This window comes from Carettochelys insculpta, chromosome 19 (assembly GCF_033958435.1).
Source record: "Carettochelys insculpta isolate YL-2023 chromosome 19, ASM3395843v1, whole genome shotgun sequence".
Taxonomy (NCBI): domain Eukaryota; kingdom Metazoa; phylum Chordata; order Testudines; family Carettochelyidae; genus Carettochelys; species Carettochelys insculpta.
This window is the reverse complement of record NC_134155.1, coordinates 7,258,054-7,270,131: the sequence shown is the minus strand read 5'-3', so window position 1 is coordinate 7,270,131 and position 12,078 is coordinate 7,258,054. Positions and strand designations below refer to the sequence as shown.

General features: G+C 39.1%; 1 protein-coding gene across 9 annotated transcripts in view; it reads left to right on the top strand.

Annotated features, from left to right (window-relative positions):
- The window catches only part of BCAS3 (BCAS3 microtubule associated cell migration factor), a 548,857-nt gene that overhangs the window by 133,601 nt on the left and 403,178 nt on the right, over positions 1-12,078 (top strand). For all 9 annotated transcript variants that reach the window (XM_075013784.1, XM_075013782.1, XM_075013780.1 and 6 more), the window contains exon 13: positions 7,949-8,042. In XM_075013784.1, the coding sequence (XP_074869885.1) occupies positions 7,949-8,042 (94 nt within the window). The remainder of the gene's footprint in view (positions 1-7,948; positions 8,043-12,078) is intronic.

The following is a 12,078-nucleotide window of genomic DNA, read 5'->3' as shown; positions in this document are numbered from 1 at the left end:
TAGAAACTATTTTATTAATCTTTCATCCATTAGTATTCTGTTGAACTTCAGCATTGCCAGCTTGATGGAGCTACAACATTGGTTCATCATGCTCACTTAAGCACTAGATAGACTGCTTCTTTTGAAAACCATATTGCAATTGTCTGGTTGAGGGGCTGGTTGGGTCTCTTGACGGAGATGAGTGGTGATTTTGAAGGCCTTGCCGGAAAAGGCCTACAATTATTTTTGTGGGATTCTTGATTTCTGGTGATAGGGATATCTGCAAGGAAGTTATTTTGAGTAACTTCGAGGTACTGAGCCACCATGGATTTGTGAGGACTGGCCAGATTTGTGAATCTATTGCTATAAGTGACTTTGTAATAGACATTTAATCTTAGCATCAAAAATAGTGTGTTTAGAGGTCAGTGCCATGGAGATTCAAAGAATTCCACCATAAAAATAGAGGGGAGAGGAGGAGTTGTCACACAATCTCTGTCGGCTTCCTTATTCTCTGGCAGCAGGTGAAGACATTATTTGGCAATTTGTGCCATCCTCGGCTGCTGACAGGAGATGGGCAAAGGAGGTGGTTGCCTTCAAGTCTGGTGCCACAAAAGAACCCGGAGTTTCTGGCTGCCATTGCCACTACTGCAGCTGAGTTGTCAGCTGGAGCCCTGAGCCCTTTAAATCATTGCCATGCTCAAGGCAGCACTGAGGACTTAAGGGGTGGGAGGAACTGTTGTCTGAATGTCATTGAGGGCTGGCTGCCAGCAGCCTTACCCATTTCAGTGGTGTGGAGCAGGCCCTCACATCACTCCATGCCTTGACCTGGAGTATGGTGAGGCTGTTGGCCCCACTGGTACTTCCAGTATCAAGAAAGGATTCTCACTTTGACCCTTCCTCAGTTGCACATAGTATGAACTCGTGGAAACGCATCACAATGTTAGTGTTGATTTGACATGCTTCCTATTAAACCATGGATACTCCTCAACCTACATCAGCTCTTCCAGGACTCTTGCAGACTTCTTTCACTTCACCATCAGCATGAAGTATTCTCATCCCATCATCTGTGAAGCCTATGTAGAAAAATTGTCTGTGTTCCAAATACCTTCTTCATTGCTTCAGAGCTGCAGCCTTCAGCCTTGTTTTATAAATGCAAATTGTATCTCTTGAAATATACCCATATAATAGTACAGGACACCTTTCCCCTAGTTTAGTTGTGTCCACACTAGGGCTTTTACTAGATCAGTAAAACATTTGTATCTAACTGAAAAGGTTACATGGGCACAAAATCTTCAGGAAGACCTTCATATTTTGCTTTTGGGAGTGCTTTGAAAAGACTGCAGCCCAGAGTTCATTGCTGGGCCCTTTTTTGGCTGCAAAGATTTATCAGGACACTGCGGTAGAACCCTTTGCCTCTATCTTCAATTGCAGAGTAGAGATGAATATAGGCCAGGGGTCAGCAACCCCAGGCATGCATGCCAAGAGTGGCATGTGGGCCAATTTTCATCCACGTGCGAGCTGAGAGCTCCACCCCTCCCCACCTCACTTATGCAGCTGGGAGCTTGCTCAAAGCCATGCCACCTGTGGATTAACTAAACACTAGCTAATGCTACCAACCACCCCCAAATGGTTACGTTCTGCATCTTTATTTATTAATTAAGCTGGTGTATGAAGGACTATTAACTAATTTAAAAAGTATCACTGGCACTTGGACCGTACATAGAAATCAAAAGGTCAAATTTTGGCACTCTGCCTTGGCAAGCTTGCTGAGCCCTGATACAGGCATTAAAAAGGCCTTTCTGTAACTTACCATAACTGACCAATCAGCCATGGAAAAAGGGGTGAGAAATAGTGAAAATTTTAGTTACAGCCAGAAGATTTTTAAATAAAAGTAAATGATAAACAAAACACCTCCCATTTCATTTTCCTACTAACCTCCCTTCTGCATTCCAAAGTAAGTTCCTTTTTATGTTGACTTTAAAAACATGGGGGATATGTCTTTAACTGCATTATTTCCCCCACATTGGTAGGTAGGTGAGACCACTAATCTCATTTTGTTTGTGGCTGCCGTGGTAGGGAGTGAGACATATTAGATGGAAAGACAACGTGCGGCTGAGAGCTTTGAGAGTTGAAAGGTCACTTGTAGGAGCTCTCCACCTTCTATTAATGCCTATATTTTGAGTCACAAAAATTTGAATTCTTATACTCTATTAAGCTACCCTGTGATGCTGACGTTTCTGTTTGAATAAGACAACTTTCCAGAGAGTCAGACCTTCTAGCATTTGGGGTTTTCAGTCTTCGAGGCCTGTTATTTGTTTATGAATGTAGAATGGAGACAATAGAAATCAATTCATTCTTATTTCTTTTAAAAAAACCACAAGGCGTAAAATAGTATATTCAAGTAAAAAGATTAAAGGGTATACCATGTTATATGTTTGTAAGGCAGTTTTCTGTGAAGAATCAGGGATTATTAAGAGACTGATTTTTAAATCATTCACAAATTAAATCCTTCCAGGAACAGCATTTTAAGAAAGAGCTGAAAAACTTTTGAAATGTGGACAGCATTAACTTAACCTATGAATGATAAATTTTCGGCTTTCTGGTATAATCAAATTAGGGTTCCTAAAGCACTTCACAATAACTAATAACAGAGAGGTAGCAGTGTTAGTCTGTAGTCTATCCAAACAAAAAAGCAGTCCAGTAGCACTTTGAAGACTGACAAAATAATTTATTAGGTGATGAGCTTTCGTGGGACAGACCCACTTCTTAGGTCTGTCCCACGAAAGCTCATCATCTACTGAATTATTTTGTTAGTCTTTAAAGTGCTACTGGACTGCTTCTTTGTTTTGATCACAATAACTAATGATGTTGTGGCATCCCTGTTTGTCATTCTACTTTAAGACCGAAAGTGTTTGTTTTCCTAATAACCAGATGATCTTTGAGCATTGAACAGAGACTTTTAATTACAGAGATAATGACCTTGGTGCAGTTTTCATTGCTTTAAAAAGAAACCAACACAGTATTAATTATGTTTGCTCTTTATATAAAAATTTACGCATGCAACAAATCAGATAATATATATTGCCGGTTGAATCTCTCTTGTCTGGCACCTGGGGACCTGACCGGTGCCAGAGAAGAGAATTTGGCACATCGTGGGAGGTCAGTGTTTTCTAGCACATTACCAACACTTCCACAACTTACTGAGCTCTTAGAAGACATTTAGGGGGTAAATTACAGCTAAATAGCATCGCTGAACACTGAGCACTAGGACTGGTGGCTGTAAACAAACTTTATGGGACCATGGGAAACTTGGAAACACCCGTAGTAAGTGGTCATGTGGCTAAGTAAAATCATGCCGGATTATGGATGTTGCCAGACAAGAAAGTTCCAGATTAGAGAGTTTCAACCTGTAATTTGTTTTAACTGAGCTTTAGATGAATAGTGATGTCTGCAAATTTCATGTTATTAAAAAGTTGTAACATGAGTGGATTTAACAATTGGCGGTTTCATGTGTAATACTGATTTAGGGTGCAACTGCTATCTTTAATTCTGATGAGGGAGTCTAGAGTAAGACTACATAAAAGTGGAAGCTGTGAAAAGATTATATAGGAGTTACTCAGTGCAGTTTATATAGACTGAGAAAAAGAACACAGTTTCTTTGAAATGCTCTTCAGAAGATCTCCAGACCCTTTGGTTAGTGGTTCTGGAATCAGTATGGAATGCTGACAATGGAAAGCAAAGCCATAATTGTCCATATGTGACCATGCCAAGTAGTTTGAACATTTAAAATAAGTCAGGCACAAGTCTCCTCATCTTTATTACGTGTCTTCTTAAAACTTTTTACAATGATTTCTCTTTTGAAGCATATTTACAATAGTTTTTTTCAGATTATCCAATAATTTAAGGACAGGATGTTTGAAATGCCTTCAGATTAGTTTGGAGCACAACAAATTAGTAGAAACTTAATGTAAAATTGTTTCTTCCATCTTGTTAAGAAAACTGGAACATTACATATTTAATGTAGATGCCATTCACTTAACATGGGATACATTGTTAATAAATGGTCAAATCTTTTTCATTAATGATCTGGGGTTATTTTGGTTTGGTCTGAGTTTTCTATCTTTAACATAACTATTCTTTTAACTTAAGAATAAAGTACCTCTCTGCAACATGGTACACTCACAGAAGACCCATTGGGATGTTCCCTGATGTGATGATCAGACCACTGACACCTGCCTTCTTGCTTTCTGGGGCTCCCCACCATTCTGCTTCTCTGCAGAGTGATGGAGACACTGATTAACCACAGCTCTGGCAAGATGCAGTTCTAGGGCACGACACCTGGAAATCCAAAAGGGATCAAAACCCCAAATAAATTTCTGTCTCTGTGCAAAATATTTGCACAGGGATGGCTCATTAGGTAAGCCCCCTTTGTAAATGAAAGGAAGATATGTACAGTGGTAACCCTGCCTGGAAAATAACTATTTACACTGGGCTTGTTGGTAAACTGTTGGTAAACAGTTGGTAAACTGTTTGTTTATTAAGCAAAACAGTAGGAGTTAGGTAGTTAGAAGTAGAACAGGCAGCTCAACGTGAGTTATCAAATTAAAATGAAAGAAAATGCATAGCTTGTTCTATTCCACTGAGACTCTAGTTACATGTGAGTTCTTGCCCTAAACAGCTGTTCTTATATCAGGTGAAAGCTTCAAGTCAGGAATGATCTTATCCTGACCTGGGTCTCCAGTTTACTTTAAAACTCTTTCTCCCTCTTAAGGTGTGTCAGGCAATTTCCAAGGCAGGCTGAACTCAAAGTGGCTGAAACATTCCTATTGCTTAAATAAACTTTCCTTCTGGGCAGGAATCCTCTGTTTTAGCATCCCGCCCTCCTCCATGGAAAAAACCTGAATTCAAAAATGGAGGGCCTGTTTCAGGTAGCATGATCACATGGCTTTGTAGTATTAACCATCTCTTAGGCTTGCAAGACAAACAATGCTGTTTACAAGTCATTAAGCTGATTGCTCGGTCATTTGGGTTGATAACCCAGGTGTTTGCGTTGATCCAGGAGCACCAGTAACTGCTGTCATTAGCACCTTTAAAGACATAACAGACATACACTTCATATTTTTAACTTCACATGGAAAAATGATATATGCATAAAACATGATATACAAAATAGGCAGATTATAATATTAAAATGATAGGTTACAAATAGTGTTTTGTCCAAAGCATCTCTGAGTTGCTGATATTTACATTCATAAGCCATTTTCCATAAAGGCATGGGGGAGGAGTGTCTGTCACACTCTCCACTTATTCTTCTTGCATCTTGTAGTGAAACCATGCAGCATTTTAATTCCATTTTCTGACACTTAAGAATGTATTTTCATATATTCACATCATGAGTAACTTTATGTAACAGTTTCAGCCTGAGAGATTGGTTCAGCTCTTATCTGAGGCATAATTTGGTCCCTGATTCTGTTATGTTGCAACATAATAATTCAGTTAGAAATTTTCCATGTCACAATGCAGGTTCTCAGTATTGGCATTGGTAGGCTAAAGGCAACCCTCGACAAAAATAAGATTCTACGTATAATACATGCCAACATGTAAGCACATCTCCGTTTGGGAGACTGAACATATAGGACCTGGAGTTGGTCAAATATACGACTTTTAAAAGCAGCTGACTAATGTTGATAGTGAAGTGGATACTTAGGAGGATTATAGGCCAAACCTCCTGAGTTTCTCCAACCTAAGTAGTCCTGTGGTAGGATTTTTTTTATTGTGCTGTAATTGAAAATCCATCACAAGGAACTTTCAAGATGGAGAAGATCACGCTACTAAGAATCACAGAAATGTAGGACAGCAAGTGATATTGAGAGGTCAGTTGGTTCAGCACCTGCCCTGAAGCAAAATGATTCCTGACAGGTGTTTGTCTAACCTATTCTTAAAAGCATGAAGTTAATGGGATTCCCGAATCTCCCTTGGAAATCTATTCCAATGCTTAAGTATTGTCAGCAACTAAAGTTCTGAAGACGTTGTTTTAGTGTACGCTCTGAGCCCACCTCTCCTGCATGCTAGGGTGTCTGAACCACATTAAGCCCTTGTCATTCAAGGGAAGGACACAAATCACAAAGCTTACAGATGGGAAGGACAGAAAATTGACAACCAAAGTTCATTGCTCAAAGTACAGTACAAGCTTTTTTACTCAGCATGCAGGGGGAATGGGAGTTGCCAGTTAATCAAATGTGCTGGTCACTCAAGCTTTTTCACCAAATGCAAAAATGTTAAGACTAAAATAATCTTACTTAACATTACAGCCTGTAACACTAGTACAGTATATAGTACAGGCTGAACTTCTATAATCCAGAACACTCATCCAGCAACATCCGTAATTTGCCATGATTTTAGTTGGCCAGATGACCATTTATCGTGGGTGTGGCCAAGTTTCCTGTGGTCACATGAAGTTCATTTACAGCCACCAGTTCTGGCTCTCAGTGCTCTGTACTGTTATTTAGCTGTAGTTTACTCCTAAATGTCTTCTAAGAGCCCAGAAAGTGTTAGTAATGCTGCTGGACAATATTGACCTCCCACGATCCAGCAAATTTTCTCATCTGACACCAGTCAGGTCTCGAGGATGCTGGGTTAGAGAGGTTCAACCTGTACTGTCATTTACTGCTCCCCTACCGCCTCAGGGCTATCAAGCAGATGAGCCTTTCAGAAATTCAGGAAAATGATGCTGGATGGCCATTGGAATTTTTCTGCTTAAATTGAGGGGGAAATGTATTGCTGTCTAGGGCAGATGCCAGCCAGTTAACCGAGTTTTCCAGATACTGAAATACCAGATAACAAAGCTTGTACTTTTGATACTTTATACTCTATTTTGATATTTTAACTGGCTTTTGGTAAACAAGATTATACTAAAATAATGGAAATATATTGCACTATTAGGGAGTTGAATCAGATGACCTAATAGAAGTTTTCCAATTTTTTTCCCTTTTTATAAGCAGTCTCTGTTTCTTTCTTGTTGACTCTTCTGCCACATATACTTTAAATATTACAAAGGAAGAGGTTTTCCCATGTCATGATTAAGTGACATCCTTCACTTTACAAGCCCCAGTAGTGCTACCTGTTCTTTTTCTCTCATTTTTATATCATCTTGCTAGAGAAATTACATGTAGTTTACACTTAAGATATTATGGACACTTTTTGGCTGGAATTGTCGCTCATCAGTCTCTTTTGGACTGGATGAAACAAATTGTCTTTGTTCAGGACAAAGTCCACGTACCATTCTGAGAAAAATGTGAGACAGTTCCATGGCTTCTCTGCGGTTACTGCTTGGGTCCTCTGGATGTAACAAGATTGTCTATTCTGAAATAGGAGGTTGCCATTGGATCCTCCTAATCATAGACCTACTGGCCGTACTCCTACCTTAGCCTGCGGCAATTTAGACAAGCAACCCAGCTTCATAATACCCAGGATACTGAATCCTATACAAACCTGTTCTGCAGCTACCAGCACTTCATGAAGGAGAGGAACAGTAAAGTTAGTTACATCTGTAAATAATAAATTAATGGGATCCTCATGACTCATGTAATATGTCCAGTTTTTCCTCTATGGAACCTGTATGCTTTAAAAAAATCCCTCCAAATCACCTACAAAATAATGCAGAAAACTTAGCAATACTATCTGAATTGTTCTGTAGTTTTACATATATTAATATATTCTCATTCACACTAGTGTATATCTTTTGCAAAATGGATGTTCAAATGTTTGTAATCCCAACATGAATTTCCTCTGCTTACATAGAGGCCAGTAGATTTTTTTACTCTTCAGGGATCAATCTACGCAATCTTCAAAATTTTGTAGAAAAGTACAGAAATGTTTGGTTGTTGAATGTCTCTGCAATTTTGATTGCATAAATATTGTACCACGCAGAAGTACCTAACCTTTCTTTGTTTCCATTCATAACATGCAGGTGCTTGTTAGTGAGGATTCTGATAGCAACGGTATTGTGGCCCATTTCCCTGCACATGAAAAGCCTATTTGCTGCATGGCTTTTAACCCAAGTGGTAAGTTTCTTTGCCATCATTAATTTTGTATCCTATCGTATGTGAAGAATAAAAAATGTGGTTCTTGTGTATTATGTTTTTTGTTTTCAGGGAATTGAAAATTACGTAAGTCCTTTAGTAGTCCAGTATGGTACAAGTACACGATAACTTAGTAACCACTGGTATTGGAAGTCATTTAGTTGAATGCTGAATATCAGTTGACCGAATCTGCAATTAAATTTTTTCTGGCAGTGTCAGTCTTAAACAGCTATAATGCATGAAGGAAGAGTATGACTACTATCTGTAGTAATAGATACAGCTGGAACATTAATGGAAATTAACTGGTTATGTTTCATAATACACTTTCATACCAGGAGTTAGGGACCATAACTTTCTTAAAACGTTTCTTTATTCTAGATTTGAGACTAAAATGGGTAATTTCAATTCAATTAATATTGTTAACATAGTTTATGGTCACAATTGATGTTTGTTAATATGTAACTCAAGATTCAGCCTTTTCCTTTCTTTGGCTGCTGTGAGTCATGATCTGAAAATATTTTAAAAACCTCAAAGAAAGTACAGTTTCCCCCACCTTCCTCTTTGCAGGTGAAGAATGGTTGTGGGCGGGTGCACTGTATCCTGTTAGTGAATCTTGTCCAGTTGACAAGTAATATGTTTATTAATCTTAAAAGCAAGAAATAACTTTTTGATTGACTGCACAGTGGTCAGTAAAAGGGCCAGGGAATGAACATCTTCCGCTTGCCTAAATGAATGAGTTTGAAAATGTAGTAAATGCCCTGAAGACCTCAAGGATGAAGTCACATTTCAAAGAACTAAAACTGAACGTGTGTCTTTTATATCTTCACTTGTGGTGACCAGTCGGACTGATTTTGACATCCCATCTGTTATGTCAAACCTGCTTAATAGTAGTGTGTGGTTCAGAGCATCCTTACCATTAGTGCTTTTGACATAAAAAGCTGTATTCTTATCTCATAGTTTGGGGCTTTCCTCCTGTAACTGTCTGCATTAAGATGAGAATGTACTCTGTACATTTTGAAAAGGTGATATTTCTGTGCAGTGTCTTGTGTGTTTGATACAAAAAACAATATCTAGAGCGTAGGTGGTGCTGATAAATTGAAATAAATCACTCTTATTGTTGGAATGTAATAAACATTAATTAAAAACTCTTTTCAAAAGGGTGTAAACTGGAAAAAAGGAAAGTATTTATGCAACAACACATTTTGTGTTACCTTTATAATTCAAGATATCAATGTGTATATATACTGCAATGTCTCAGCTTTTTTCTCTTTATGTCTGGTCATACACTTGAAGTTGTAATCTTTTGTCTGTGGATCCATAGTTAAACAAGGTGCTTTGTGAGGAAAACATTATTTTCTAAACTGAATTATTGTCTGTCCACAATAGAAGAAAGACATGAGACCAAAACTTTTCTGTTAGTCTGTAAGGTGCCATAGGACCCTTCGTTGCTGTATGAGACCATAGTGTGTTAAGTGGTTTAATTAGCCTACAACTTTATTCATTTACAAAATCTGGGAGTACCAGTGACATATCATTCAGTGCCTGGAAGAAGAAGCAGCTCCCAGCTGATCCAGATGTGGAAGCTCCAAACCCCCTTTCTCAGCTCCGTGAAGAAGGCTAGGAAAGGGAAGAGTGTTGGCTCCTCACCGATTTGACTTAGGAGATCCTGTACTGTGCTCTCATAAGGGATGTTTTCCTTCAAATCCTTTTCCCATCCGTTTTATCCAATAATCATTTCCTTTCCAGAGTACCTGTACTGGACATCCACCACAAGGAGTTGCCAGAAAAATGGTTGGCCCCCTTCCTCCTAACCCTGCTGGGTTCCAAGATAGCCACAGATTCTGTACCTGGTTTCTGTTTCTAGGCTGCCAATGAGTATACAAGTTGGACAAAGACCCACCCACAGTAAGGTTGCAGTGGGCCCAATGCTGTGTGTCTTGAAACTCTTGTGGAAGTGAATGTCCCCCAGCAAGATATTAAGTCATGCTGCCTGGCCTGTGTTTTTCCAGTGAAGTTCAGAAAAGGTTCAATATGATCACTTCAGCTCCATACACGATGGAATTACCACTTACCGCCAGTAACCTGGATTCTTTATTTAATATCCAGGTGGGGTTGTATTTGATGTCAGCACTATGACATCATTTAACCCAGTTACAAAATTAGCATGTTGCCATTTAGATTAGTATTGTTACAAAGCATAATGAAAACAAGAAGTGGCTTTTGCTACCTGGGTCATCATCTGACTATTACATAACAATAAGCCACTAACTACCCATCATGTTATACTATGAGACATCATACCTCTACCTAATGGCTAATGTTCACTAACCTGTGAGAGTGATAGACACTGAACATATTTACATTTAGATTTATGGCTAATCAAATAACAATCTGTAGTGGCTCGGTACCAACACTCTTCTGAAAATATATTTAAAGTAACTCAAGTGTTGTGAATCACAGAACACAGAATTGTTATACAGATCTTCTGAGTACCTCTAAATAAACTTAGCAAATCACCAAAAGTTAAAACATACAGGAAGATTAATAAGTTACATTAGTACAGTTTCTGTGCAGTTAAAGCTGATTGAGTTAAGCAGTGTAGTGCTTATAAAGAATTCTTATGCGAACTGGATTGCCAGTAGAATGTATTTATGGTCTGGCAAGGATATCCACTTCAAATACAGGATGAGTCTCTCTAGTCTGCCACTTTCTCATCTGGCAACATCTATAATCCAGCATGATTTCAGTTAGCTGGACAACCACATCATAGATGTGGCCAAGTCTCCCGTGGCCCCATAAAGTTTGTTTACAGCCACCATTCCTGGATGTCAGTGCTCTGTGCTGCTGTTTAGCTGTAATTTACCTCTAAACATCTTCTGAGAGCCCAGTAAGCAGTGGAGGTGTTGGTAATGCTGCCAGACAATATTGATTTCTCATGGTCTGGCAAATTCTCTTGTTCAGTGAGGTCCTGGGGGTGCCGAATTAGACACCTTCATCCTGTATTTGTAATGCACTCCTTTGTGCTGTACAAGGCACTAGTTTGTGAAATTTAATGAAAGGTGATAGAGCAACAACTACCAATGCTTAGAAGCATCACTCCGTAAAAGTTTCTGTGATGTGTAGCTAGCATAAGTTTGGCTTCGTTATAGAACAATGATTATTAAAAAGCCTTAACGAAGAGGAGCAGGAGGAGGAAGAAGCATAGATGCCAGTGGGTTAGTGCTAGCATCTTATTTGACCTAGTAGATTTTTCTTTATTACTGAAAAAGAAATACTGCATCTTTATCTTTCTAGCCATGCTGAATCTCGTTTTGTGCCTGATTCAATGGATCAGGCACCAAAAGTGTGTCTGCTTCTGATTGGCCTTCGCCAATGTGATTTTTTTTTTTTTTTAAGTTTGAGGCAAGTCTATTTTGTGCCCTTCTCTGCCCCCCCTTTCCCATTTGTACAAGTTACTATGCTCCTCATGCACGAAACACAAAAACAGGTGATCTTTGAAAGGAAAACTTGGAATATAATTAGTGTTTATTTTAGACTAAATCCCCAACCAAGTTTAAAAAATTAGTTGGCTAATACAGTAATAAGCAACTGACTCAGCACTATGGGGTATGTGAAGTGGGCTGCTTAAATTTTAGCAGAATCTGAAATATCCTAGTGTAACTTCCCTGGATCATCCTGGTAATAGCAGGCAGCCACTGGAGAAGCTAGCATTGTGGCCATCTTTTTTGCTGTGTCCCTATCTCCTAATAAATCTTCTGTTTCACCTGCTGAATGAGACTCACGTCTGTCTGTGGATGGGGTGCAGTGCCTGGTGACCCACACACCTGTGATGTCTCAGGAGGTCTGCACAATCCACTCGGAATAACAGCTCATTTTGGCAACAGGATTCACTGGGTTTGGGAGAGTCCTGCCACTTCCCCTGCTTTGTCTGTCCTCAGCCAATCAAGGAGACAAGGCCAAGGAACAGGGTGTCTAAGGGTAGATCAATCTAAGATATGTAACTGTGAAGTATGAAGCT